The 25,661-nt window shown below is 45.2% G+C and overlaps 1 protein-coding gene across 1 annotated transcript; it reads right to left on the minus strand.

Annotated features, from left to right (window-relative positions):
- Positions 1–953: 953 nt before the first annotated feature.
- On the minus strand, positions 954–20,299 carry LOC134526732 (uncharacterized). Its single transcript, XM_063358910.1, has 11 exons — positions 20,288–20,299; positions 19,625–19,678; positions 19,095–19,250; positions 18,762–18,872; positions 16,873–17,011; positions 15,775–15,889; positions 7,773–7,854; positions 2,389–2,688; positions 1,856–1,963; positions 1,546–1,687; positions 954–1,030 (listed from the first exon to the last, which is right to left on the minus strand). The coding sequence occupies exons 1-11, from the start codon at positions 20,297–20,299 to the stop codon at positions 954–956; spliced, it is 1,296 nt and encodes a 431-aa protein (XP_063214980.1).
- Positions 20,300–25,661: the final 5,362 nt, after the last annotated feature.

The following is a 25,661-nucleotide window of genomic DNA, read 5'->3' on the forward strand; positions in this document are numbered from 1 at the left end:
GAACCATTTTCCTGAACCGACCAGGCTGCTGCATCCTTTATTTAGAGTAGCCCTTGACTGTCAGGAGAACGGGTAAAGTGTCTCTTGGAGCAACTCCTTTCAAACTCCAGCAGAAGGGCCTCTGAGCCAGGAGGGAAGGTGAAGGTCTGGTATTTTCCAGACAGATGGCGTTTCGTACGTGATCGTCTTAGTTGAAGCAACTAGTCCCAGCCGTTTGGCCTTAGATTTGGCCTAACTCTGGTTTGATTCTTTCAGATTCCCAACTGCACTTCTGATTGGTGAGGGTATGCTTTTTTGCTTCCTGTGTTAAACGTTCTTCAAAGATAGTTCAGGACCACCCGTAGTCAACTCCAAGCTGCATTTAATGCACTTATCAATTGTGTTACTTGCAGCTTGATTGCTGGGTTGATGAGAGCAATAGTGTCTCTGTCTCTTTGTGCTTGGCCATGTTGCGTTGCAACGCTTACTGCTACCATAAAACATTGTAATACTTAGTATGTTAATAAGAAGTTACAATAGAAATAACTCAGATCTGCGTATTCCTATAAATCCGGACTTCAGACCTTATGATCTTAAATATGGTTATGCAGTAGGAATAGTGCCGTTTGCTTTGAGTAGTGATGAATAATTGCTTAAGGCAGCATGTGAAATGTGTCTGGGAAATTGTACAGGTTGGGGTTTGAATGCCAAACCTGGGATTTTGCAAGAACACCAGTTTAGCAACTTGTCCTTGGAATGGCTTCCACGTTTTTAAAGGATTAGTAAAAACACAGCGCAGACCAATGGAGGTTGATGGTAAATTTTGCTGAGACACAATTGCCTCCACACAGAGCAGAAGAAGGGACAGAGAAGTGGTTGAAAATGTGATCAAGGGAAGATTGTCACAAGAAACATCCTTGTTTGTGGGTACACACATCTGTGAATGTTCTTCCTCCAAACTTCGTCCAGAAGAATTAATCACAGAAATAGAAAGGCAGCTCGTTTATCTTAACTTTCAAACATGCGACATCTTGCTTTAAGAAGTTTGAACCTGAAAGGAAAGGAAAAACTGATTAGATTTGGAGTGAGGAAATAAGAGAACAATGTGGCTGAAATTCTTCCAACATGATGTTGGAAATGGACCAGGAAATGCCATTTAAAAATTGAGCTGCATCTTTCTAAACTTAGACTAGAAGCAACTGTTAGTGCAATTTTTTTAGACAAATCTAAGCTGCAAATGGGGTTGTAAATCTCAGAGTTGTGCTGTGGCAGGACTGGTGGTAGCTAGGTATTGTATATGCGTGAAGTTGCTTAAAAAATTCAGGCTTGTGCCAACAGCGAGAGCCCAAAATGTTCCTGAAAAGCCTGGTCTCCGAGTTGCATGCAGAAGAGGGACAGACCTGCTTTTTCCCTTTTGCACGCGTTCGCTGATTTATAAAAGTCATAGAAAAGCACAAGATTTCAATAATTAACTTGCTCATCTTCACTTAAATCTTTTTCATCCTTTTTTTTTAACCTTGCTCCTTTTTGTTTGGGTCTCCAAAACACTGTTACTAGTATACTCACCAGCAGCTGGGTAAGCAAGGTAAGAGGGAATTCCTCGGCACAGAGCTTGAATGCATTTTCCATATGGGCGCAAGCTTTGGAGTCTCTTTCTTGAGATAGTGAAGCGATTCTCTCTGGGAGGAAGCTGGTGAGGGCTAAGTCCCTAAGCATCAAAGAGACAAACCGAGAAAGGAGCATTTAGAAAAACCAATGCCCTGCTGAGAAACCTGTCTTCAGCTCCTGGAGCCTTTTCTCCTCTCTGTGGGTCAGGAACGAGGACTTCTCACAGGCAAATGCTTTGCTTTCTCACCACTGTCATTCACCATCCTACCTGGTGTCCTCGAGGTGGTGCAGGAAAGGGTTTATCAAGGAAAAACCTCTTGTCTATTTTAGCAATGATGCAGGTGTGCTTTGAAAGTACCTTGGTTGCTACGTAGCCCTGTTGAAATAAAAAAGAAAAAAAGCTTTTTGTTGCAAACGATATACCGTGGAAGATAAGCGGATTGCCAGAGAGAAGTACTTGTTCAAAAAAAAAGCTTTCTACAGTCCAAATAATGATAGGGAAGGAAAATATTGTTCTTTCAATTATGTTGTCCAGGTGAATGTGTCGTGGAGGCTGACAAGGGGCTTTGGTAAAAGGTAAACTGCCTTCTCCAGTAATGCCACGTGTATGATACGTTACAGTGCTTAAGTCAGGGGAAGGAATTCACTGCTGAAAACATCAGTGCAGCAGAAACAATGGTGAAGTGGGAACGTTCTTCAGCATCTCCTCTGAATCTTGTTAAGTTTTGTTGAAGCTTAGGTGTTTCCCAAAAACCTTTTGGTTATTTTCTATTTTTTCAAGCCATGGTGGTGGCCACTTACAGTCTCGACATCCCAGACAGATTTCCAGTCCTTGGAGCCCTCCTTTGCATCGGTGCTGACCCCAGTGTCAGGGAAAGAGCGGTGTGAGTGCTCACTGTGGTGCCTCTTGCCGTTCTGATTTTTGAAAAAGATGAAAGGAGGTAAGGGTTTAGGTTTGTGGATTCCCAGTGGTCTTTCCCTCAACAAAGCAAGAGCTGTAGTAACCACGTTTGGGGAGATTAATGCTTTTAGGGATGCAATTAAGGGGGAGATGGCTTCTGGCCTTAGAGGGGAGGCTGGGAAGCCTTTAGTACTGTTGTGTCAAGCCTCACGTTCAGGCTTTATCTAGCCCTGGTTTTCTTGCGTCTGATGCATCCACCTTATGAAGACAGACAAGCTTTCACATTACTGGAAGTTCAGTATCAAACTTGCAAGAAAAATTTCTAAGGAAAGTAAACTAATTCATTGTTGTTCTTTCCCCAGACGGAACCCGCAGGCAGAGGGTTCCAGAGAGCATTTCACTGGATTTTGTGGTCAGATCCTTCATGGGTAACATTTGTTTCTCTCCACACAATGGCTTTCACAGTGTTTGTGCTAATCTCAAGGCAGACTTTGTTGATTCTGTATCTAGCAACCGTCTCTTTCCCTTGATATATCAAGGACTGAAATATTTTCTTTGGTATAAAACAATAAGTAGTTTTCTGCTAAGTATCGGGCTTTAAATACAGCTTTATTTTCAGAAACATGTTTTTCATAGGCTATAGCTAAAGACCACTAAAGGCGGCAGTGTCTAGTTGCGTGTAGCTCTGTACTTACCCTGTTAGCAAGGGCTGGAGCCAGGAAAACTCCAAGAAGAGAAGCAATCATAATCTGAAATGAACGTTTTAAATTCACAGCACTTTAACATTGGGACTGCTGATCCTGCATCGAGTTAAAATAATTTTGACTTCCAGTTTAACTTTGTGTACCTCTTTGCACTTTCCTGAAGTGGGGTCAAGTGTTTAAATATGCAGAAGAATTTTTTGTTAATGAGCTTACATCAGATCATCAATTGATATAAATTACTCTTAACCTCAGTACTACACTTTGCACAGGTAAAATATGTCCCGCCCCAGTTCAGTAAACTCCTTGGAAAAAGGTGGTCTGAAATACCTTGTTTCAGAGAGTGAACTTTTTGGGCTCAGCTTTTGATTTCAGACATGGAGCAGATCCATGCAACATCCATGAAGGTGTGCAGCTATTGTGGAGAGTTGGAATGTGGGTGCACTGTACAGCTCTGTACTTGGAACACAGCTGAAATGGGACCTGAGCATCCTCACAGGAGATCTCATGCCTCTGAACACAGGGCTTATAGTATAAGGGTAGGCACAATCACTTTTGTTCAGAAGAATGTAATGTTAAACACTTTGTTGCCCCTTTAGAAAATAATAGCGTTTCACATCCTTGTTGTTTGTCAAAACTACTGCTGATATAGAATCATAGAATCTTCATGGTTGGAAAGGACCTTTGAGATCATCGAGTCCAACCATACACACATAGAAAAACCCCTACAATCTCTGCCACCAGAGCATGCCCTGAAGTGCCAAATCTAGATGTTTCTTAAATACCTCTAGGGATGGTGACTCAGCCACCTCCCTGGGCAGGCTGTTCCAGTGCCTGACCACTCTTTCAGTAAAGTAATTCTTCCTAATATCTAACCTAAACCTCCCCTGCCGCAGCTTCAGACCATTTCCTCTGGTCCTGTCATTATTCACCTGGGAGAAGAGGCCAACACCCACCTCTCTACACCCTCCTTTCAGGTAGTTGTAGAGGGCAATGAGGTCTCCCCTCAGCCTCCTCTTCTCCAAACTAAACATGCCCAGCCCCTTCGGCCTCTCCTCATATCACTTGGTCATATATTTTTGAGAGATTTGATATTATTATGATGATAAATTCTTTTGCAATAATCCTTATTGTGAACAATTATTCTCTTGGAGACAATGCCTCAAATATTGAAGCTGTCGCAAATTTCATCTGCTTCAAAGGAGGCATTTTATGAGGAAGATCCAAGTGTGACTCAGAGCATTTAGCACTAACTGTTTGGAATTCATCCTGCAACAATTTCAGGCAGCTGTAAATACCCCTGTTTTGCAGCCATGCGCTTGGAGTCTCTCATGTCTCGTGGTTCTTGTCCTATGCTCCCATCAGACAGCTGTGCCATAACTTTATGTAACTTGCTGTGACTCTTGACTTGCATCTGAGTTGTGAAGGAGAGAATATTGCCCTTGGAACATTTTACATGTGCGTCTTGCCCTTGTAACAGAGCACTACGCTCCTTCCATTTGAGTAGGCGTGTGGAGTGAAGCCAGTGCCCAAAGTGAAATTTCACCCATGCAGTCCCAACCCATTTGGCATTTTCACTCTGTAATAAGTGATACACATACTAACAATGAACTTCATTTTGATGGTAGGCAAGGCAAGATCTGCTAGTAATTGATGTGTACTCTTACTTTTTATACAGTAATATCCCAAAGTTAAATCTTAAAATGGGTTTACCTTATTGGCACGTGCCCTGTGTACGCAAAATTGTGACAGGTTTCCTGGGGAAATGCTCTGATAAGAGGAGGCTTTGATACCAGCTTGATTGAGTTCGTTACATAGAGGAAGATGAAAGAAAGATTGTCATGGTAAGTTCAATGTATTTTATAGTAATTTTTCAATGAAAAAAATAAACCAGAACCATAAAATACATGCCTAATGAAATCTGTAGTGACGCTTTGTGCTTATGTGGCGAAGGACTCAGCCTGGTATTTTATCCGTAGCTGATAACATTTTGAGCATAGCAAGTTTACCACCTCCATTGATTTAAAATATGGGTTATCTTTATCATGAAGTTGGTTCTAAATCATAGAAATTACCAAGGTTGTTTGTTAACCTTCCTTTCTGAGCTTATTCAGCACTGTTCTGTCTTTTAGGATCTGCTTTCCAGTCTTCAGGCACGGCCTCTCTATCTTCACAGAAGTAGTAACTGATGATGGACTAAGGGCTAATTCTAGAAAGGGACCATAAGCTAGAAATAACAAAGAATGAGTAAGGGAGGAGCAGTAACAATGGGCGTTTTATATCAACTAGTATTTAGAAAGTAGATTTTAATATTTCTCTGAATTTGATAATTATATACAGAGCCATGGCATAAGAGTTTATTTGCCTTGTTTGCTGCAGAAACTTTGCAAAATGTTTAGGTTATTTAATTGGCCAGTATAAATGTCAGAGTCTTTTTGCCTAGGAATATTCTGTTCAGTGCTGTTCAATAAGCTGGGAATGCTGTTCAATAGGCTAAGAGAGAGAGAGAGATATGTATAGGCTCACATAATTTGGATTTGTTTCTTAGCCGTGGCTGCTACAGAAGCAGCACTTTGAGGTGTTATTTACCTCCTCCAAAAGTGCTTCTTATTTAACAGCAGCTCTGTTGGTCCCTCTGTAGACTAATTGTGCCCTTCACTGTAGCTCAGTTTGGGATTGCACGCTGAAGTTTCCTTTTGGTTGCCAGGATGGCATGACAGGGACTCGGTGTCATCATAAACTCATGTGTCTGTCTGAGCAAAGTTCTCCACTGTCCTCAGCTGCTGAGGATCATTGTGTCAGGTGTTAGTGGAAAAGCCAGGGAATCTGGCTGTAGTTGAGAAAGCGAGGCCCAGGTCTCATTTACACCCATCAGGGCCACACTCTGTCATTCTGCTGCTAACCGATGCCTTGCTGGGACTATGGGAGTGCAGCCAGTCTGCCAGCACTGTAAGCAGAGAGCTCTGATGTTCATCTGTTTTGCACCCACTTTGCAGTTTGCACGAGGCATAAAATACAGTGAATGAAAGTAATGAATTGCTAAGGGAAAAAATTTGCAGTTCTTCTAATGGGATGGATTTGTGGATGCCAGCTGGTGACGGGAATGTCCCTAGCCTCCAAGATCCAAAATACACATAAAAGCCTTATTTTGTATGTCACAAAATCATTTTGTAGTCTCTGGAAATTTAACTAATTGACTACTTCTCAAGAAAGACACTGAGAAACTGAACTGTATAAAGCTGATCCCTATGGTGTCATTAGCAATGAGATGGAAATCAGTTTTGTCCATGTCTTCCAACAAGTGTAGCCAACTTGGCCATTACAGTGATGCATCACACTTGGAAGCCTGAATCTCCAAATCTTCCATCAACTTCTGATTACTGGAGTAGTTTGTATGGCAAACACACACAGCTGGAGCATTTGACATTGAGAATAGCTTACAAAACTAATTACAAGAGTAGAAGCCAGGAAAAAGGGCAGGGAGGAGTGCTTTTACTGTGTAAGACCTTGTTCTGTTTCCAGGACAAGCTTGTCTCAGTCTCCTCTTGAAAGCTCTGCTTAAGGCATTCTGTTTCCATACTAGATTCTTGTACCACTGTGCAGCAAACAGTCAATCCTTAATGCAGCCTCCCACTATTCTGCTATCTGAAAATCACATTCACCTTCTTCCTTGGGAATATTTATCAATGGACCTTGGATGTTTCTCACCACCTCTAGATCAGCTGCTCTACTTGCAAATAAAACAACTACAGAGAGATATTGTTATGCTTCTGTCTCCCACTTGACCTATGCCCAAGCAAATTCTGCAAGGTAGAAGGGCAAACACTTCAGGGTGCATCCATTCAAAATTAAAGAGTAGGCCACCCTGAACATATTTGGTTTACGAATTTCATTTCTGTTCTGAATTTAAATTTGGTTCTTTGGACTTCTCCTGCTAAGCTTCACAAGTCCCCAGGCTCTGGGACTGGGGTCTGGGCTCCAAGTTCAGAGCCACCAGCTCTGTCAGGTCACCTGACTTTCTGCTGGGTGTTCACATGCGTTTTCAATAGGCAGACAGTTCCAGAGTCCTCCCAAATGCATGTGGAGTACAGAAGTGGGAGGGGATTCAGGTCTAGAGAAACTGCTGAGCTTGTAAAGCATACAGGAGGAGAAGATCAGAGCAGGCAATAACTTCTGCGCAGCATCATTTGCCCACCAGTGAGAACGGGCTAGAGCCATGGCCTGAGCCCCCACCCAGCTCTAACAAGCCTACTAGAGCACCCATGCAGGACTCTAGACAGCTTTCCACCCTTCCTGAACACGGGTCCGTGGGGGATTGCAAGGCAAAACCTTCTGCCTTGTCCTAGGCTGAAAAGGCAGCTCCCCCCAGAGAAGCTGAAGGCAAAAAGAAAGATAAGTAATAGGGTTTGCAGCTGCCTGTACCAGCTCCAACACTGAACGCGTACACTTCAGCGTGCCTATTGCATAAAAGGGAAGCAGCCCCACTTACCTACCAGAGAAGTATTAACCAGATCGCTTTGTTTAACAGTTCCTGAGGAGCACCCAGACACAGTTTAGAGGCACTATAGCACGCCTCTAGTTACCCTTTCAAATCCTTCATGCATGTATGTGTCGCCTCCCGGAAGGACTTTCTGCAGCTCTTCTAGACCCTGGCGTATCTGTTCCCTGAAAGGAATGCAGATGCATTGTTAGACACGGGATCAAATTTGTCAGGACCTGCTATCCAGGGGAAGACATGCATGACAGAAACAGATAGAAAGGGGGTTGGGGAAGAGTTAACTCAATGTTTGCATAGGCTGAGGTAATGTTATAGGCTGAGGTAATGTATGGCTAGATACCTTTCTAAGGATGTAAGTTTGTGTATTCAAACTGACTTGAAGATTAAAGACTTTCCCAGAAACCTTATTAGGATTCAGGGTGTCTGTTTTAATTTTTTTAGAAATCCCAGGCAGAGGGACAAGATCAACTGCAGGCTAAAAGAGGTGGGCACCGAATTCTTGTTCCACACAGTGGCAGACACATGCTCTGGAAGCCAACTACGGGCCAGAAGTCTTTAATACCAAAATAAAACCCTGCAATGTGTGGGGTGTTACCTCTGAGCAAACTGTACAGTCTTCATGGGAAACGAGAGGTGATGAGGATACTGCCCTTCTCCCAACCACTCTTTTAAGAAACTACAGGGTCAAGTACACAATAAAGCTTCTATAGCAGCCACAGCAACATTTATAACTAATTGATTTACAGAACACAATGAGATTATATACTAGACCTACCAAAGAAGTTGCCACAACAAAAACAATGCCAGAGCAGTAAGCAGTTTCCTAGGTCCCTTGGGGACACAGTGATTTCTGCAAAAGCAAAATCCAAAGAAAACCTCCTCGGTATCAGTATATGCCATTCCAGTTCATGCCTAGAGAAAGACTTCTTTGAAAAAGAGCAGAGGAGAACCGACTTACTTGTCCAGAATGAAATACAAATCAAATCCTCCATAACAGGCAGGACCACCGTTCTCTCTCTTTCCACCTTGTCCATCACAGGCTAGCACAAAACTTGCTAGGAAGAGACATCTGCAGCCAAATCTCAAGATGCTTTGCTTTGCAATAGCCATTATATCCAGAGAGGAGGAGAAAAAGAAATCTCTTCTTCCAGGCTCCTTTATTTCACAGGTTTCTCCACAAAAGCCATTCAGTGACCTTTAAATCTGTAGGCAGGTCTGTATGTATGTGTATCTTTTATTCCTTGAAACTCCACTTGCAAGAGTTGTTCTCAGGAATTGCAAGACTTTCCCCCTTGTTTCCCTTGCACTTCTGTTTCTTGGTTTCAGATTTCAAGATGCACAATACTGTATTTCACTTTTTTTTTTTAAAGGGACTTGACCCTCGGTCTCACTTGCAGCTCTCTGAAAGCAGCACCATTGTTTAGCGAGAGAAGAAGCAGCCTCCGAACAAATCTTGCTTTGTTACACACTTCAGAAATGACAGGGAGGGTTTGAGGAACTCGCCCCCCTCCCTCATTTATTATTGTTATTATTAAGGATGGTAAGTGCTGTTTTTCCTTAGCAAAAAAAGCTCAGAGAATGCCACCTGGTGGCGAAAACTCAAGCTGACCGGAGTCACTGGTTTTAAACATCTCATTCCTGCAGCGAGCACACTGAACACATCCCACAGCAGCTTTAGGAACGAGCAGAGAAGCAGTTTGCTTACAGCGGCCACGCAGCACTATGCAGAGACATCTTGGTTTCCCACGTTGGCAGCATCCGGGTATAAAGACCTTGAAAAACCTGGAGTAGCTTCACAAAAACTGAAGTGACAAGCCACACCAGGTTTCGTCCCTTGGGTTTTCTCAGTCCTGAGAAATATCGAGCAACGGCTGTGCCTGTGAAACGGGCTGCCCCCTCTTACCATCCTTAGCAAGCTCCTTTCAGCCACTGGAGCCTAAACCCTCCCTCTGCCAGGAAAACTTGCTGGAAAATGTAACGTCAGCTACGCTTGCATTTTCTGTCTCCTTCCACAAACAGCACCACAAACTCCAAAACCGGAGCAGGACGGCCCAAAAGCAAGAGCATTCCTCACTCAGAGCAGCCCCCCCCAGGCCAGCAAGAGCTAAACTAGAGAGCCCAGGAGCAGGGGCTCCTAGCCCTCCCTCTCCCATCCTCTCGGGCCTGAGCAACACACCTGTTCTCCCAGTACTGACACTGGTTAGCAGAGCAGCTTCAGGTGTTGTATCAAGCCTGGGGGACCAGGTCTAGTTTCTGAGAGGGGATGCAAGTGCACTTGAGCCAGGCTTTCAAGCTGTTCTTTGTTGCGTAAGGAGTGAAATTTGTCCTAGAAAAAGTTCTTAGCAAATGCAAACAATCTGAGGAAAGACCAGGAAAAGCAGCAGGATAGGTTTCAAGGGAAAAGGACAAAAAGCATGACAGCAGACTTTTGACGGAAGTGGAAACGTCTGGATTACACATTAGTCAGGCACCTTGCTGCATTGATGATTAAAACTTTGGGAGTGTTCTCCCTCCCACACCTGGCTATGCTCAGCAAGTACACCAGCTCCATCATCTCTAATGTGGATAATACAGAGACATGGGCAAATGGTCCTGCTGCCAAACCCTGGTCAGCCCTGAGGGAAGCGGATAGCCTTTGGAAGTCAGAGCTTGTCAGGGGCTAGCCAGGAGCAGAACAGGGTGTTGAAGTTTGTACTGCCCTAAGGAAGGGGCTGAGACTAGTCCGTGGATTCCTTTTTAGTATTTTTCAAAGCAAATGAGCTGGATGGAGCGTGTGAAAATAGGAAGGATAGAAGAAAAGCTTCCTCCCTGGAGACTGATGTGCTGGTTTTGAGCATCTTGGGAAAGTACTTAGGGCCAGCTTCTGATCTGAGGTAGAGCTAGGGCTCCTACCAGAGCCGGCGAGGTTATGACCTGTGTCTGCCTAAAGATTAAAAGAAGACTGAGAATCTCTTTCGGTTGTTTCTGACTGGCCCTGAGCTGAACAACTATGTGGAGTCAAAAGAAATTAAAGTAAATAAAAATCGGTACCTCAGGAAAATAACAGTGGCCTGAAGCTAGCAGAGGAAGAAGGGAGCGGAGGAGGAGACCCGATTCCTTGTGTATCTGTGGATTCAGGCTGACAGAAGGCCCAGGAAAGCTTGGGCAAAAGCCAAGGAATGAGGCATCAGATGAAGCTTAGAGCACTCTGAGATGGAGGGAGCTTCTGGCAAAGGGAAACACCGTGCTTTGTGCTATAACTCTGACTTTCTCCAGGGCTAGGCCTCTTCATGTGCCTATCTTGAGCATGTGTCTTTTTGTTTACGGTCTGGTAAGAGCAGGATCAACACTCTGGAGAAAAGCAGCTCCATAATAGGCAGCTCATGTGAGACACAGGAGGGGGTGTTGGAATGTCTGTCCCTCCCTCCCTTGCTCGCTAAAAATGCCAGAGACAAAAATATTGTGACGGCTGAAGCTTTTGTGTGAAAGACCTAACAGCTGTCAGAGGTCTGGGTGCGTGGTATTCTTTGTGTGAAAGAGACAGGCAGGAAGGTGTTTAAATCACACACAGCATAGTTAATTAAGCTCCAAGTGATGGCCTTGGTGCGTGAATAGAATCTGCAAAATGATGCAAAGTGTTATCAGCAGGTTTTCATGTTTTATCGTTACTGTCGAGATCTCAAAGCCTTGTTCGCAAGCTTTCACGGCACTTCAGGAAGCTGCTACAGCAGCCTGCATGGATAATCGAGATGCAACAAATTGCCTGCCCTGACCAATGTCATCATCACAAATGTATTATCATTGTACAGGAATTGCTTCCCTGTCAGCAGTGTAGACTTGTCCTTAAATTCACTGGCCGTGTCTTCAGCTGGGGTAACTCGGCACAGCTCTGCTAGGATCAGCGGAGCTGCACTGTCTCACGTGGCGTAGGACAAGACTTCCCCGGGTATGAGTTGTGTGCCTTCACCGTTCAGTTGGGCACCGTGTAAGTCAAGGCTGACACCCAGTGGCCAGGAAGGCCTTTTTCTTCCCTGCGTTGCTCTAATTTTTCAACAGACTCCCTTGTCGCTTGCTTTTACCTGACTTTGACCCGCTTTGATTTTATTTCCCTGTGCTGCAGCCTGTAAGGCTGTATTGTATTATCTTCCTGGCGATTAGAGTTCCTTCCACTAGCTGTTCTAACAAGGGCTGCTAACTCGGCATCTGGATGCAACCTCTTCCCGACGAGGAATATCAGGCTCAGTTTACAGATGAAAATATATTGTTTGCAAGGTATTAAATAAAACAGGAGGAAATATGGTGTAGGGAATAACTCTGCCATAATCCGGGAAAGCCATGCAGTTGCTTTCCAAGTCTTGTGTTTTCATGTCTGCCTAACCCTGCCTAGGAGCAGGGGGTGCAGTGTTGTGCCCTGTGGTTAGTGCCGTAGGAAATAGGGCTGTGCACTTCTCAACAGCCTTCCCTCCTCTACGAAGTGTTGCATGTGTATTGCTTTGCTTTGCCCTTACTTTAACCACTTCCAAGCGCTTTGCCAGGGCTACAGCATCCTTGCAGCACCTCTGCAAGTGGTTTTTTACATTCCCTTAGAGCCGGACCAAATTCATCCTGGTCTACTCAAAGGGTGGTATATTTCTCTCTAATTGAATTTAGACAAAGGTGGCACTGATCCTGAGTTTGGAGCAATGTGGAGGAAATCATTAGGGGCTTCTGGTTTTCAGCACTTCTGGAAATTGGGTGGCTGAGTTTGACCTCCCTTCTTAAATGAAAGCACTCAATTAAGGTCAGGTTCTTAGAAAATACTTTTTAAAACTCTGACTGCTCTAATGACCAAGTGCAAACGAGAGTACGGGTGTCCGGATTCTCAGTCCCCTGTCATTCACAAGGGCGCAAACTCAATATTCTCCGTAGCAGTCGGTTCAGTTTGACCAGATCGTTAGCCAGCAGGAACGAGCCCCTTGGAGACATGAAGGTGTATGAATCCTGAAACGATCAAGTCTAAGGTAACAGTGATTATCTAGAAATGCACATCTAACTTTGAGCAAGTGAATACGCAAATGGCACTGATGAAGCACTGTTTGCTTAAATGACTCTTAGGGTCTTCTGTGGGTTGGTTTCCATGGGCTTTAAGGCAAAAGGATAAGCACACGTGCCCAGCAGGCGGGAGCAGAGCTGCACAGAATGAAAGATTCAGAGTTCCTGACTACATTTCACATAATCCTATGGGATTTAAAAGTAAATCCTACCGCATTGCTGGATTTGCAGTGTCTGACTCACCCTTTTCAATCATGGAGAATGTGACCGTGTATCTCGGAGGCGAGGCATGGGATCTTAAGTGACCCTGCTCCTTCTTGCAGGCTTTCTTTGGAAGAGGTTAATTCTACTGACGTGTGCTCCAAACTGGAGTTTGGACTGGAAGGGATAAATGGAAAATTTTTCCCCCTTCGGCCCGTGCTGTGTTGTCAAATTGTCCTCTCCTAATGAGGTTTACAGATCTCCTTTGACTGAGCAACTGTCTTTAGTAAGGCACTTACTAGTGCAGCCTTTAGGTTTTAAGGGGCAAAATGCAGACGAATGTCTGCAGGGTGCAACGGTGGCTTCTTAAAATCCCATATTGTTGCATATCAGAGCCTGGGCGATGCCTTTGTGGACACGTGCCGTGAACTGCTCTCTGCTGTTAAATGTCACCTGCTGGACTGGGGTAGTTTTCTGCAGTGCTGGAGGATGGTATGGGCTGGAAGATCTGTAGTGAGGCTGTTCTTGCTGTACTTGTTCTTCAGAACTCTCCTCCCAGTGGTGTGAAGCAAATGTGTCATATGCTGTTGGGGGTGTGCCGGGAGGCACGGACTCTGGGCTGGGGTCAGGAGACGTGTAACAGCTCCACTTGCTAACAAGCCATAAAGTTTCCATTGAAGCATCAGGTTTGTTTGAGCCCTTGTCTTAAGTCAGTTTCTTCAGAGCGCTTGTGCTCCATTTTTGTGGTGAGCATCATAGGTGTGTTTTTGTTGCTGCCAAGAAGTTGCTTTGCTTTGCTTTGCTTTGTTAGGTGGCTGAAGTTTCCTTTTCTTTCACTCATGTACGTTTGGCATTAAAATGCACGTACTGCTACTAAACAGTTTCTTTCCGGTCCCTATTGGGGAGGGAGTTACATAGAGAAATGCCAATAAGGTGGCAAAGTAGGGCATGACAAGAGCCAAAAGATTTTGTTAGGGTACTGTATAATGAGTAAAAATAAGTGAAAATCCCTCCCAAACTTTGTTTCTTGCCGCTTTCTGTCTTATTTAGCCTCAGCCTCAGCAAAATGCAAACCGCTGGCGTGTGAAGGAATTAAAAGAACTTGTGTAATGCCAAAAAGGAAGGAGATTAGCTGCCATAAAGTACTGTCTCACTCTCTCCTCTGCTAGGACTGATGTGTGCTAACCCAGATAATTGAGATGCCTTTGCCTGAGATGTGCCTAAGTGAGCTGCTACAGAATAAAGCCTGTGGGGATCAGTGAGAGGGTAAGAGAAACTGAGGGACACTGCATGGCTGGTATTCTTACAGAGAGATTTGTATTCACCTGCACGACCCAGGGCAACCTGCCATTTTTGTTAGAACCGAGGAAATAATCAGTCTTGAGTTTTTAAAGTTCTGAGCGTTAGGTGACAACAGTCAAAGATAAATGGGGGGGAAGAGGGGGTGGGAAAGGGTTAACTTTCTAACAGCAGGCTTCATGGTGGGTCAAAGTAGAGATGGCGTTGTTTGTCCTTAGCCTAGAGCTGACAAATCTGACATAAACACTTTGTCTAATGTCCTCATTAATTCAGCAGAAACATTACCGTATTGCTAGCTTGATTCATGTCAAATTTATACTGCTGGAAGATTGGACATATGGAGAATCCCGCACTAGCTATCAGGCAAGCACAAAGACTCTTTCTACATGTCCCTGGCAGCATAAATGGAATAAGTCTTTTATCTGTCTCTGCGGTGCCATTGCAGCATGAAGGAAGTAAAACTGAGCCTGCTTTGTTGGCATCTTCAAGGCTGAGTTAGAGGCGTTTGGGAGGAGACAGCTGGTGATCTCGCAGCACGGGAACGTGTCCAGGCGGGTCTGGAATGTCTCCAGAGACGGAGACTCCCCCATCTCTCTGGGCAGCCTGTGCCAGGGCTTTACCACCCTCAAAGGAAAGAAGTTCCTCCTCATGTTGAGATGGAACGTCCCATGGTCACGTTTGTGCTCGTTACCCCTTGTCCTGTCCCCGGGCACCACTGAGAAGAGCCTGGCCCCATCCTCCTGACACCCCCCTTGAAGTATTTATCAGCATTGATAAGATCCCCCCTCCGTCTTCTTTTTTCCAGACTGAAGAGACCCAAATCCCTCAGCCTTTCCTCATCGGAGCGATGTTCCAGTCCCCTCAGCATCTTGGTGGCCTTTTGCTGTCCCCTCTCCAGCAGTTCCCTGTCCTTCTGGAACCGGGGAGCCCAGAACTGGACCCAGGGCTCCAGATGGGGCCTCCCCAGGGCAGGGCAGAGCAGAGGGGGAGGATGACCTCCCTCCACCTGCTGGCCACGCTCTTCTGGATGCCCCCCAGGATGCCATTGGCCTTCTTGGCCACCAGGGCCCATTGCTGGCTCACAGTCATCCCGTTGTCCCCCAGGACTCCCAGGTCTCTCTCCACAGAGCTGCTCTCCAGCAGGTCATCCCCAACCTGTGCTGGTGCGGGGGGTTATTCCTCCCCAGGGGCAGCACCCTGCACTCGCCCTTGTTGAATTTCGTGAGGTTCATAAGGTAACTACTCAGTGTGCCGTATTTGTAATATACATACTCTGATGCTTGCCCACCTCTGTGGGTGTGCCCTGTGTTAAGAGCAGGCTTTTAAAAGCGCATTCAAAGGGCTGACAAGGGGTAGAAGAGATGCAATCAAAATATTTTCAGGATGCGTTCATAGATGATAAAGGCTATAGTAATGAGAAACTAGCCAGAGTTAATCCATGCTAAAGGTCTTTAATTGAAAGATATGGTTGCCAATTGATCTGAAGCATCAAGAAGGAATCTCTCGAAAGAGGAGATGCCAGGGAAGAACAGCATTGGGGTTGTACAGCAGCTATTGGGCATCCGTGCTTGCTTCAGAAAGGTTGATAGCCTTGGATTGGGCCCTTGTTATTTGCCTGACAGTACTTGAGGTCCACGAGTTGCAGGACATCAAGTACAGTGCATGATCCGTAATTGTATGTATTTTGTGGTCCTTTAAAAACAAGAAAAGAAAGAAAAAATACCATGAGGTCATAGCTAAGATGGTGTTAAGTGCTCTTTGAATTCATCGGCAGCCCTTAATACCTGGCACGCTGCACTTGCATTTGTAATCAAATTGAGCCATCTCGAGTACCAAAGCAATTAGCAAAGCAAGCAGTGAGCGGGTGGAACTGCTGCTATGTCTGGATGCCACATCCTGTGCCTGATCTGCAGAGCGTCTTTCTCGTGACAGGGTTTGCAGGCAATCGGCTTGCAGTAAGGCTCAGAGTACTTTGCTGGTGCTTCAGGATTAACTCCTCTGAGTTAAACTGAGTTCCTATATATACATTTTAAAAGAATTTCCTTTTTTTTCCCCACGATACAAGAAATTCTATTGCAAGTGATCAGGATGTGATTATGGCACCCACAGCAAGGCAGTTGATTTATACTAGTCTCCATAGCAATGGCTGGCATCCTACCGACCGTGCATGTTATTACTCTGAGGGAGCAATGTTTTTAATAACTGCTGTAATAGAAATATTTTACATGGATAGTGAAAGATTCCTCTGGAGTCACCAAACACAACTGGATCAGAAATGAATGATCACAAAGACTTGCTATTCCATATTCTTTTGGTTTTCCAGTAGCGAGGGGCACTATTATACTCTACACTGTTAGTATCTATTGCTGTCCGCTATACGGTTATGCTAGTGCCAGTTCACAGGCCCTGACAGGCTTTGACATGACTGGCGAATCCTGTGAAGTGTGTAGGTCTTTAAACTCCTAGGTAAAGCAATCCTTCCACCTCTGAAATTCACCATTTATGGAGGTTGTGACTCAGCACTGTTCCAATGCTGATCTGCAGAGCTACTGAACCCTTTCTGCAACTCCTGAGGTTCTTGATTTGTGCCCATCTCTAGTTGGAAGAGCAGCATTTGTGTATTATTGCCCAAGGGGAAAAAATGCCTGGTTGGTAATTCATTTGCTTGCACTCACCGTAAACTTCGTAAGTCAGGTAGGTTGTGAGTCCTCTGCACATAGCCATGATGTCTGTTCCGTAAGAGGAGAGGTCAAGGACAGGGCCCTTGACGACAAACGTGATCTCCCTTGCAGGTTGTCCTTGTCCTCTCAGGCCCTAAACATCAAAGAACATCACTCAGCAGGATCAATGAATGCCTCAATCTGCTTAATGCTACGCGTATTCCTTTGCTCAGGTTGTAACTTGGAAGCCTGGAAGGGGAAGGCTGTTCATTCAGCCTTCTAACAGGGGAGCCAAAGAGGGCAGCAGCAACACAGGGCAGATGCATTTACAGTAAAATTATGTGCAAGTGTTGCTTATGACCTGTTTGAGAACTCGGAGTGTCTCAGTGGGGCAGCTTTTTCTGAACTGCTCCAGAGTGCTTTGTTTCAAATGAATTTCAGCTATCTTTTCCTACTTGAGCGCTCCGTTGTCTGGACAAAGTGTCTGGACGCCTGCCTTTTCTCTGATGCCCTAGGCTTCCTGCTGCTTTGCACCTCTCCTTATTCAGCTCCAGCCACCGGATTCCTGTTTGGGCTCAGACAATTAATATGGGGGAAAGGCTGTTGACTATAGAGGTGCTCTCTTAGGCCCTAAAGGAAAATGGAGGTCTGAACAACAGCATCTGCAAAGCAATGTTCCAAAACGAAAAACCCAATTTTGTATTGAAATGACTCAGAAGTATTTTTAGATATTACTGCCCAGAAATAATTAACGCCATGGAAGGTTTCCAGCTGTTCCCTAGCAACCTGCAGACCTAAACTTCCTCATAGAAAACGTAGCTGGGAAGAGGGGCCAGTTGAGGCACCTACTCTTTTTCTCTTGAAAAACCATTCCCACAGCAAAGCCCCAAGCCACGTGGCTGTTCAGAAAAAAAAAATCCTGCCACTTGTGAAAATCTCATCCTCTCAGGAAAGATAAAGCACGGTCAAGAAACAGCTTGAAGAACTCCAGGGTAAAGGCACACTTAGCAGGGATGACGGGGATTGATGTAGGCTTTCAAAGTTCTGGTGGAATCTTATCAAAGGGTTCCTGAATGCCCACTCCAATATGCTTCCTTCTTGCTGCTAAGCAAGGAGTTGAGATAAGCCTCGGGGCGCAGTGAGATGCACCGTAGTGCAAGCAAGCCTAGAACTAGCTAGAGCCGAATGGTTTTGCTCAGGCCGGTACCCGCGTGAACTCTTCCCTTTTTCTTCCCCACCATGCCTTCTTGTCCTTTAAAGCCAGGATTTTTACAAGGACTCAGTTCTCAGGCTTCCAGACAAGCCAGTGTCTACAAAAGGTTAGTATGCTGAATGCTAAAATCGGGTTTAAAATGTCTGTGGCTCATTGTGTGGGCTGAACTCGTGCTCGTAGGGTGCTTGGTTCTTTTGAAGAAGTTTGGAAAGCTTGAAATCTTATTTAAACTTTTTTCCTCGTTACTGGATTATTTGCTCTTCCTCAGCTAGAGCTGCCTAAAAAAATGGGATTTGTAGCCTTCAAAGACTGAGATGATGAAGAGCACCATGCCAAAAATCTAAAATCTTTAAGCGTAACAAATTGTTTAAAAAGCAGTCTGTCTAAATAATCTTTTAAAACATCGTCAAAATAATCTAAGTAATCTACAGCATCAGAAAAAAACAGGAAAAGCCTCCTCCAATGCTTCATAGAATCGTCGTAGATTCCTAGAATTGTCTAAGTTGGAAGGGACCTTTCGGATCATCGAGTCCAACCATCGACCCGACACAAGCCTAATCAATATGGTACTTCATACTCAATGGCGTGATCTAAATGGCTTTTAAAGTAACTGTGGGTTTAAAAGAAAAGAACAATGTTTCCTTTGCATCACCCTACAACTTTGCAAGCAACTACTCCTGTTTCATCTTACCATGTTCTGCTCAGCCAGCGTGATGAGGGTCTCAAAGCGAGGTATCACATTTCTGTTCATTACGGAAATGTAGCAAGTTCCCTGTGACAGCACTCTGCTTGCAATGTAGCCCTGTAAAATAAAGTTTTTGACAATAAGGAATTCAGTTTTTCAAGAACGGAGATTGGGATCACATCTGCATTTAAAAAAAAGCAATAAATGCAGATAGTTTTGACCCCAAAACTTGGACTCGGTGTTAAGAATAAAGAAACAAATCCTATATTTTGGTCATCTCTGTATAGGAGCTGGTCATCTTGTACGTTTTCGGAAAAAAGCGTGCTCCTTGCCACTCACCAGATTGTAGTTCCAAATGGTTTTCCATGATCCTTGGTTGCTCCTTTGCTCGATAGTTGCCACGCGCCATTCCCTGTTGAGGGTCAGAATTTGGAAGCCTCCGACAATGGTGAATTGCCTGGTTATGACTGGCTGGCTTCCACCTTTTTGCGGAAACTAGAGAACAAAATTAAACAACCCTTTTAGACTTTCAAGTTAGAGCCAGTTATCTGCCCAGAGCTTTAGAAAAACACTGCTAGAACAGAAAAAATGTGGCCCACAGGGAGCACCTCTAGTGACCACCGTCTTTTCAAAATGACAACAAAATAAGGCTGTGGCATTCTGGAGTAGCCGTAAGAATTCTTGTAATAGATTCAGCGAATAATTTCTGTATCTTACAACTGTCTCCTGGTGGCTGTAGAGTTTTGTGCATGAAAGAAGTTTTAGATTCCTATCCTCCAAAGGGATGGGGAAAGAAGCAAGGAAAATTGTAGAAGGAGGGAATCTAGAAAACAGCAGCAATGGATGTGTAACTTGGTCAGTATACTCACGTATTCAGCAAGGGCTGGAGTCAGCAAGAGTCCAAGAAGGACGGTAGTCACGATCTGAAATCAAAATCGAAAACAAAATTGTAGCTGCAGGTCTGGCTGACAAATCTGGTCGTGAGAAAGCTAGTGCCTTTTTCCTGATCTGGTGTTAAAGTGTACTCTTTGGATCCTTTTTTGGTTTCATACTGGAATTACAGTAGTCACCTAAAATGAGTCATCCTTGCTTTACCCTAGAATAACGCAAACTGGGAAGGTAGGAGGTTGCTTTTTTAAGAGCCGACTCTGAAGTTGCTTCTGAGACCTGTACAGAGGCATACAGATACTTCACCGGGATGGGGAGAAGGAATGTAAATTTCTTCTGGTTGGGCATTACAAGAAAGCAGTTGATCCATTAGTGCATTGCTCTGGTTTTGCAAAAGCATTGACAAAAATGGACATGGATTAGGCTTCCTGTAGATCAAATAATGTATAGCTAAGCCTTTAAAAAAATCCTTACCTCTTCATCTGATTAGGTTAATAGGGTCTGAGTTGCTCACTCTGGAGGAGGAAAATCTCCCCAGAGAATACCTTTCTGTTATAGACAGACACAGGCACTTCTGAGAGAGAAAGGCAATGGTTTTGAATCAAAGTTTTAGTTTCTAAGGAAGAAAAAGCATGCATACTCACAGTGAGTTTCATCTTGACTGCAGAGCTGATGCCGGTGCAGGTAGAATGCACAAGGTGAACTGTCCACCTTATATACGTTTTCAGATGTATATAAGTGGAACTGTTAAGTGTTGAAATAAAATTATTTTGCCATTTGCATCCCTGTCTGCCTGTCACTGGAAAGTATTTCCTGCTGTAACTACTTCATAAATACGGGGATTATACTTCTGCAAATTTTGACCTTCCCGAGTCTGATGATTGTCAGATAAGAATCCATTTGCCATGAAAAATTAAACATGTTTTAAAGTAACTTAAGTAACTTTCTGACATGTACTAATTACTTTTGAAAATTCACACCAAACTTCAGACGAGAGATAGCTTCGGGTTGAAAAGAAAAGCCTTACAGTAGACAAAATACAAAATAAACAAGAGCCTTTGTACTTCCCAAAATGTACTGTATGTTACCATGTAACCATAGGGCCCGCCAGAATATTTGGCCCAAATACCACATTGCCACTGAAAATTATTTTACGATAAATAGGCAGTTCAAGCTGAAAAGCGTCATACATATGCCAGTCTGTGGGTGTCTTTGTTCTTTGAGGTGGCAAGAATAATTTTTTTCTCTCCTTGCCTCAGCTTCTTTTCTGTGGTGATACAAATACTCGTTGAAAGAGGTGATTATTCAGTTACGGAGGTTTTTGTCAAGTTGCTCATTTAATTCTGTGTGCAGCCCGAGTCTGTGGCAGGTAAAGGTTGCAAAATTACTTTTCAACTGGAATCCAGCATATTATTAATAGAGGTAGGGGGTTTTAGCGCATAAAAATAACTTCTAAGCGGTCCTGCAAGTGCAATTTTAAATTAAATCTGGTCTCAGGTTCACTGAATTGAGTCTGCAATTCCAAAGGGCGCTTTTGAGACATAAAATTATGCCAAATGGTGGTTATCCCAGTTTCTCTGCAAGCCTCCTACCCCCTTTGCTCTCAGGGCTATGACAACAAGGATAGTATTGGGGCAGGCGTCATCCCTTGCCAGAAGCATCCGTGCCCAGGTATTCCTTGCCAAGGGGACCGTGGAGTCTCTGGTTTGAGCCCAGGAGAGGGTCCCCCTGTTTTCCTACAAGGCTGCTGCTCCCTTTGCACACAGGGCTGTGACAGCCGGGGGTGTGTGATGTTGTGCTGTGCCATAGGCCCTGCTCAGGTCAGACTCCTGCTGCCTCAGGGGCCTTTAAACCATCACCTGTTACAGAGTGTGGCCCATAGTTTTCAAGGGCTCCAAGGGCCCCAGAAAGACATTTCCCAGTGAGATGCGATGGGGCAAGTGACGAGGGCTGTGCCTGCTTGATGTCAGGGAAAATGCAGTGTGACATTGGAAAAGGAGAGGAGATTCCCTCCACAAACTACAAGGCAAGTCAGACAGGAACTGTGTTTAAATACTGCAACCACGTGGCTGCTTTTCTTTGGAGGGGATAATAACCTGCTTTGGGGTGCAGTTTTGCTTTGGTTTTAATGTCAGTTAACTATTCAAGACCCCAGAACCATTTTCCTGAACCGACCAGGCTGCTGCATCCTTTATTTAGAGTAGCCCTTGACTGTCAGGAGAACGGGTAAAGTGTCTCATGGAGCAACTCCTTTCAAACTCCAGCAGAAGGGCCTCTGAGCCAGGAGGGAAGGTGAAGGTCTGGTATTTTCCAGACAGACGGCGTTTCAGACGTGATCGTCTTAGTTGAAGCAACTAGTCCCAGCTCTGGTTTGATTCTTTCAGATTCCCAACTGCACTTCTGATTGGTGAGGGTATGCTTTTTTGCTTCCTGTGTTAAACGTTCTTCAAAGACAGTTCAGGACCACCCGTAGTCAACTCCAAGCTGCATTTAATGCACTTATCAATTGTGTTACTTGCAGCTTGATTGCTGGGTTGATGAGAGCAATGGTGCATCTGTCTCTTTGCAATTGCACAGAGCTTGAATGCGTTTTCCATATGCGCGTAAACTTTGGAGTCTGTTTCTTGAGATAATGAAGCGATTCTCTCTGGGAGGACGTTGGTGTGGACTATGTCCCTAAAGCATCAGAGACAAACACAGAAAGCAACATTTGGAAAACTCAAAAATGTAGTTCACCATCTGTGTGCAAATTTGTGTGTTTCTTAGCTCTGCTGAGGAACTTGTCTTCAGCTTTCTCACCACTGTCATTCACCATCCTACCTGGTGTCCTCGAGGTGGTGCAGGAAAGGGTTTATCAAGGAAAAACCTCTTGTCTATTTTAGCAATGATGCAGGTGTGCTTTGAAAGTACCTTGGTTGCTACGTAGCCCTGTTGAAATGAAAAAGAAAAAAAGCTTTTTGTTGCAAACGATATACCGTGGAAGATAAGCGGATTGCCAGAGAGAAGTACTTGTTCAAAAAAAGGGCTTTCTACAGTCCAAATAATGATAGGGAAGGAAAATATTGTTTTTTCAATTATGTTGTCCAGGTGCATGTGTCGTGGAGGCTGACAAGGGACTTTGGTAAAAGGTAAATTGCCTTCTCCAGTAATGCCACGTGTATGATACGTTACAGTGCTTAAGTCAGGGGAAGGAATTCACTGCTGAAAACATCAGTGCAGCAGAAACAATGGTGAAGTGGGAATGTTCTTCAGCATCTCCTCTAAAATCTTCTTATGTTTTGTTGAAACTTAGTTTGAAGCTCAGGTTGTTGAAGTTCACCTCCATCCCTGGAAAGGTGATGGAACAGCTCGTTCTCAGCATCATCTCAAGGCATGTGGAGGAAAAGAAAGCTATCAAAAGTACTCAACATGGATTCACCAAGGGGAAATAATTTTTGCCTATGTCATAACCTTCTATGATGGAATGACTGGATGGATAGATGAGGGGAGGGCAGCGGACATTGTCTACCTTGACAATGCGTTCAACACAGTCTCCCAAAGCATCCTTATAAGGAAGCTTCGCAAGTGTGGGTTAGATGCATGGACAGTGGGGTGGATTGAAAACTGGTTGAAAGATAGAACTCAAAGAGTTGTGATTAGGGGCACAGAGTCTAGTTCAAGTTCAGTGACAAGTGGTGTTCCCCAGCGGTCAGTACTGGGTCCAGTCTTCTTCAATATATTCATCAATGACCTGGATGAAGGGACGGAGTGTCCCCTCAGCAAGTTTGCTGGTGACACAAAGCTGGGGGGGGTGGCTGACACCCCAGAGGGCTGTGCCACCGTCCAGAGAGACCTGGACAGGCTGGAGATCTGGGCGGAGAGGCACCTTATGGAATTCAACGAGGGCAAGTGTAGGGTGCTGCCCCTGGGGAGGAATAACCCCCTGCACCAGCACAGGTTGGGGGTGACCTGCTGGAGAGCAGCTCTGTGGAAAGAGACCTGGGAGTCCTGGGGGACAACGGGATGACCATGAGCCAGCAATGGGCCCTGGTGGCCAAGAAGACCAATGGCATCCTGGGGGCATCAGGAAGAGTGTGGCCAGCAGGTGGAGGGAGGTCATCCTCCCCCTCTGCTCTCCCCTGCCCTGGGGAGGCCCCATCTGGAGCCCTGGGTCCAGTTCTGGGCTCCCCGGTTCCAGAAGGACAGGGAACTGCTGGAGAGGGTGCAGCAAATGGCTACCAAGATGCTGAGGGGACTGGAACATCTCTCCGATGAGGAAAGGCTGAGGGATTTAGGTCATTTTAGTCTGGAGAAGGGAAGACTGAGGGGGGATCTTATCAATGCTGATAAATACTTCAAGGGGGGGTGCCAGGAGGATGGGGCCAGGCTCTTTTCAGTGGTGCCCGGGGACAGGACAAGGGGTAATGGGCACAAACTTGACCATAGGACGTTCCACCTAAACATGAGGAGGAAATTGTTGAAGTTCCTGCTGATTGGAAAAGGGGAAACATAACCCCCATTTTCAAAAAAGGAAAAAAGGATGACCCATGGAACTACAGACTGGTCAGTCTTACCTCTGTGCCTGGCAAGATCATGGAGTGGATCGTCCTGGAAACTCTGCTAAGGCACATGGAAAATAAGGAGGTGATCGGTGATAGCCAAGATGGCTTCACCAAAGGCGAATCGTGCCTTACAAATTTGGTGGCCTTGTATGGTGTTGCCACAGCATTGGTAGATAAGGGGAGAGCAACTGACGTTATCTACCTGGACTTATGCAAAGCGTTTGACACTGTGCCACACAACATCCTGGTCTCTAAATTGGAAAAGCACGAATTTGATGGATGGACCACTCAGTGGATAAGGAACTGGCTTGATGGCTGCACCCAAAGAGTGGCTGTCAATGGGTCCATGTCCAAGTGGAGGCCAGTGACAAGTGGATTCACTCAAGGATCAGTACTGGGACTGGTCTTGTTTAACATCTTTGTCAGCAACATGGACAGTGGCATAGAGTGCACCCTCAGCAAGTTTGCCGGCGACACCAAGCTGTGTGGGGCGGCTGACACGCTGGAGGGAAGGAATGCCACCCAGAGGGACCTCGACAGGCTGGAGAGGTGGGCCCATGCGAACCTCATGAGGTTCAACAAGACCAAGTGCAAGGTCCTCCATCTGGGTCAGGGCAATCCCAGGCACAAATACAGGTTGGGCAGAGAATGGATTTGAGAGCAGCCCTGAAGAAAAGGACTTGGGGGTGCTGGTGGACAAGAGGCTCAACAAGAGCCGTCAGAGTGCACTAGCAGCCCAGAAAGCCAATCGTATCCTGGGCTGCATCAGGAGAAGCGTGGCCAGCAGGTCGAGGGAGGTCATTCTCCCCCTCTACTCCACTCTCGTGAGACCCCACCTGGAGTACTGCGTCCAGCTCTGGAGTCCTCTACACAAGAAGGACATGGACGTGTTGGAGTGGGTCTCCAGAGGTCCCTTCCAACCCTTACCATTCTGTGATTCTGTGTTTTTCAAAAACCTTTTGGTTATTTTCTATTTTTTCGAGCCATGGTGGTGGCCACTTACAGTCTCGATGTCCCAGACAGACTTCCAGTCCTTGGAGCCCTCCTTTGCATCGGTGCTGACCCCAGTGTCAGGGAAAGAGCAGTGTGAGTGCTCACTGTGGTGCCTCTTGCCGTTCTGATCTTTGAAAAAGATGAAAGGAGGTAAGGGTTTAGGTTTGTGGATTCCCAGTGGTCTTTCCCTCAACAAAGCAAGAGCTGTAGTAACCACGTTTGGGGAGATTAATGCTTTTAGGGATGCAATTAAGGGGGAGATGGCTTCTGGCCTTAGAGGGGAGACTGGGAAGCCTTTAGTACTGTTGTGTCAAGCCTCACGTTCAGGCTTTATCTAGCCCTGGTTTTCTTGCGTCTGATGCATCCACCTTATGAAGACAGACAAGCTTTCACATTACTGGAAGTTCAGTATCAAGCTTGCAAGAAAAATTTCTAAGGAAAGTAAACTAATTCATTGTTGTTCTTTCCCCAGACGGAACCGGCA

The sequence above is a fragment of the Chroicocephalus ridibundus genome, chromosome 23, assembly GCF_963924245.1.
Source record: "Chroicocephalus ridibundus chromosome 23, bChrRid1.1, whole genome shotgun sequence".
Classification (NCBI taxonomy): domain Eukaryota; kingdom Metazoa; phylum Chordata; class Aves; order Charadriiformes; family Laridae; genus Chroicocephalus; species Chroicocephalus ridibundus.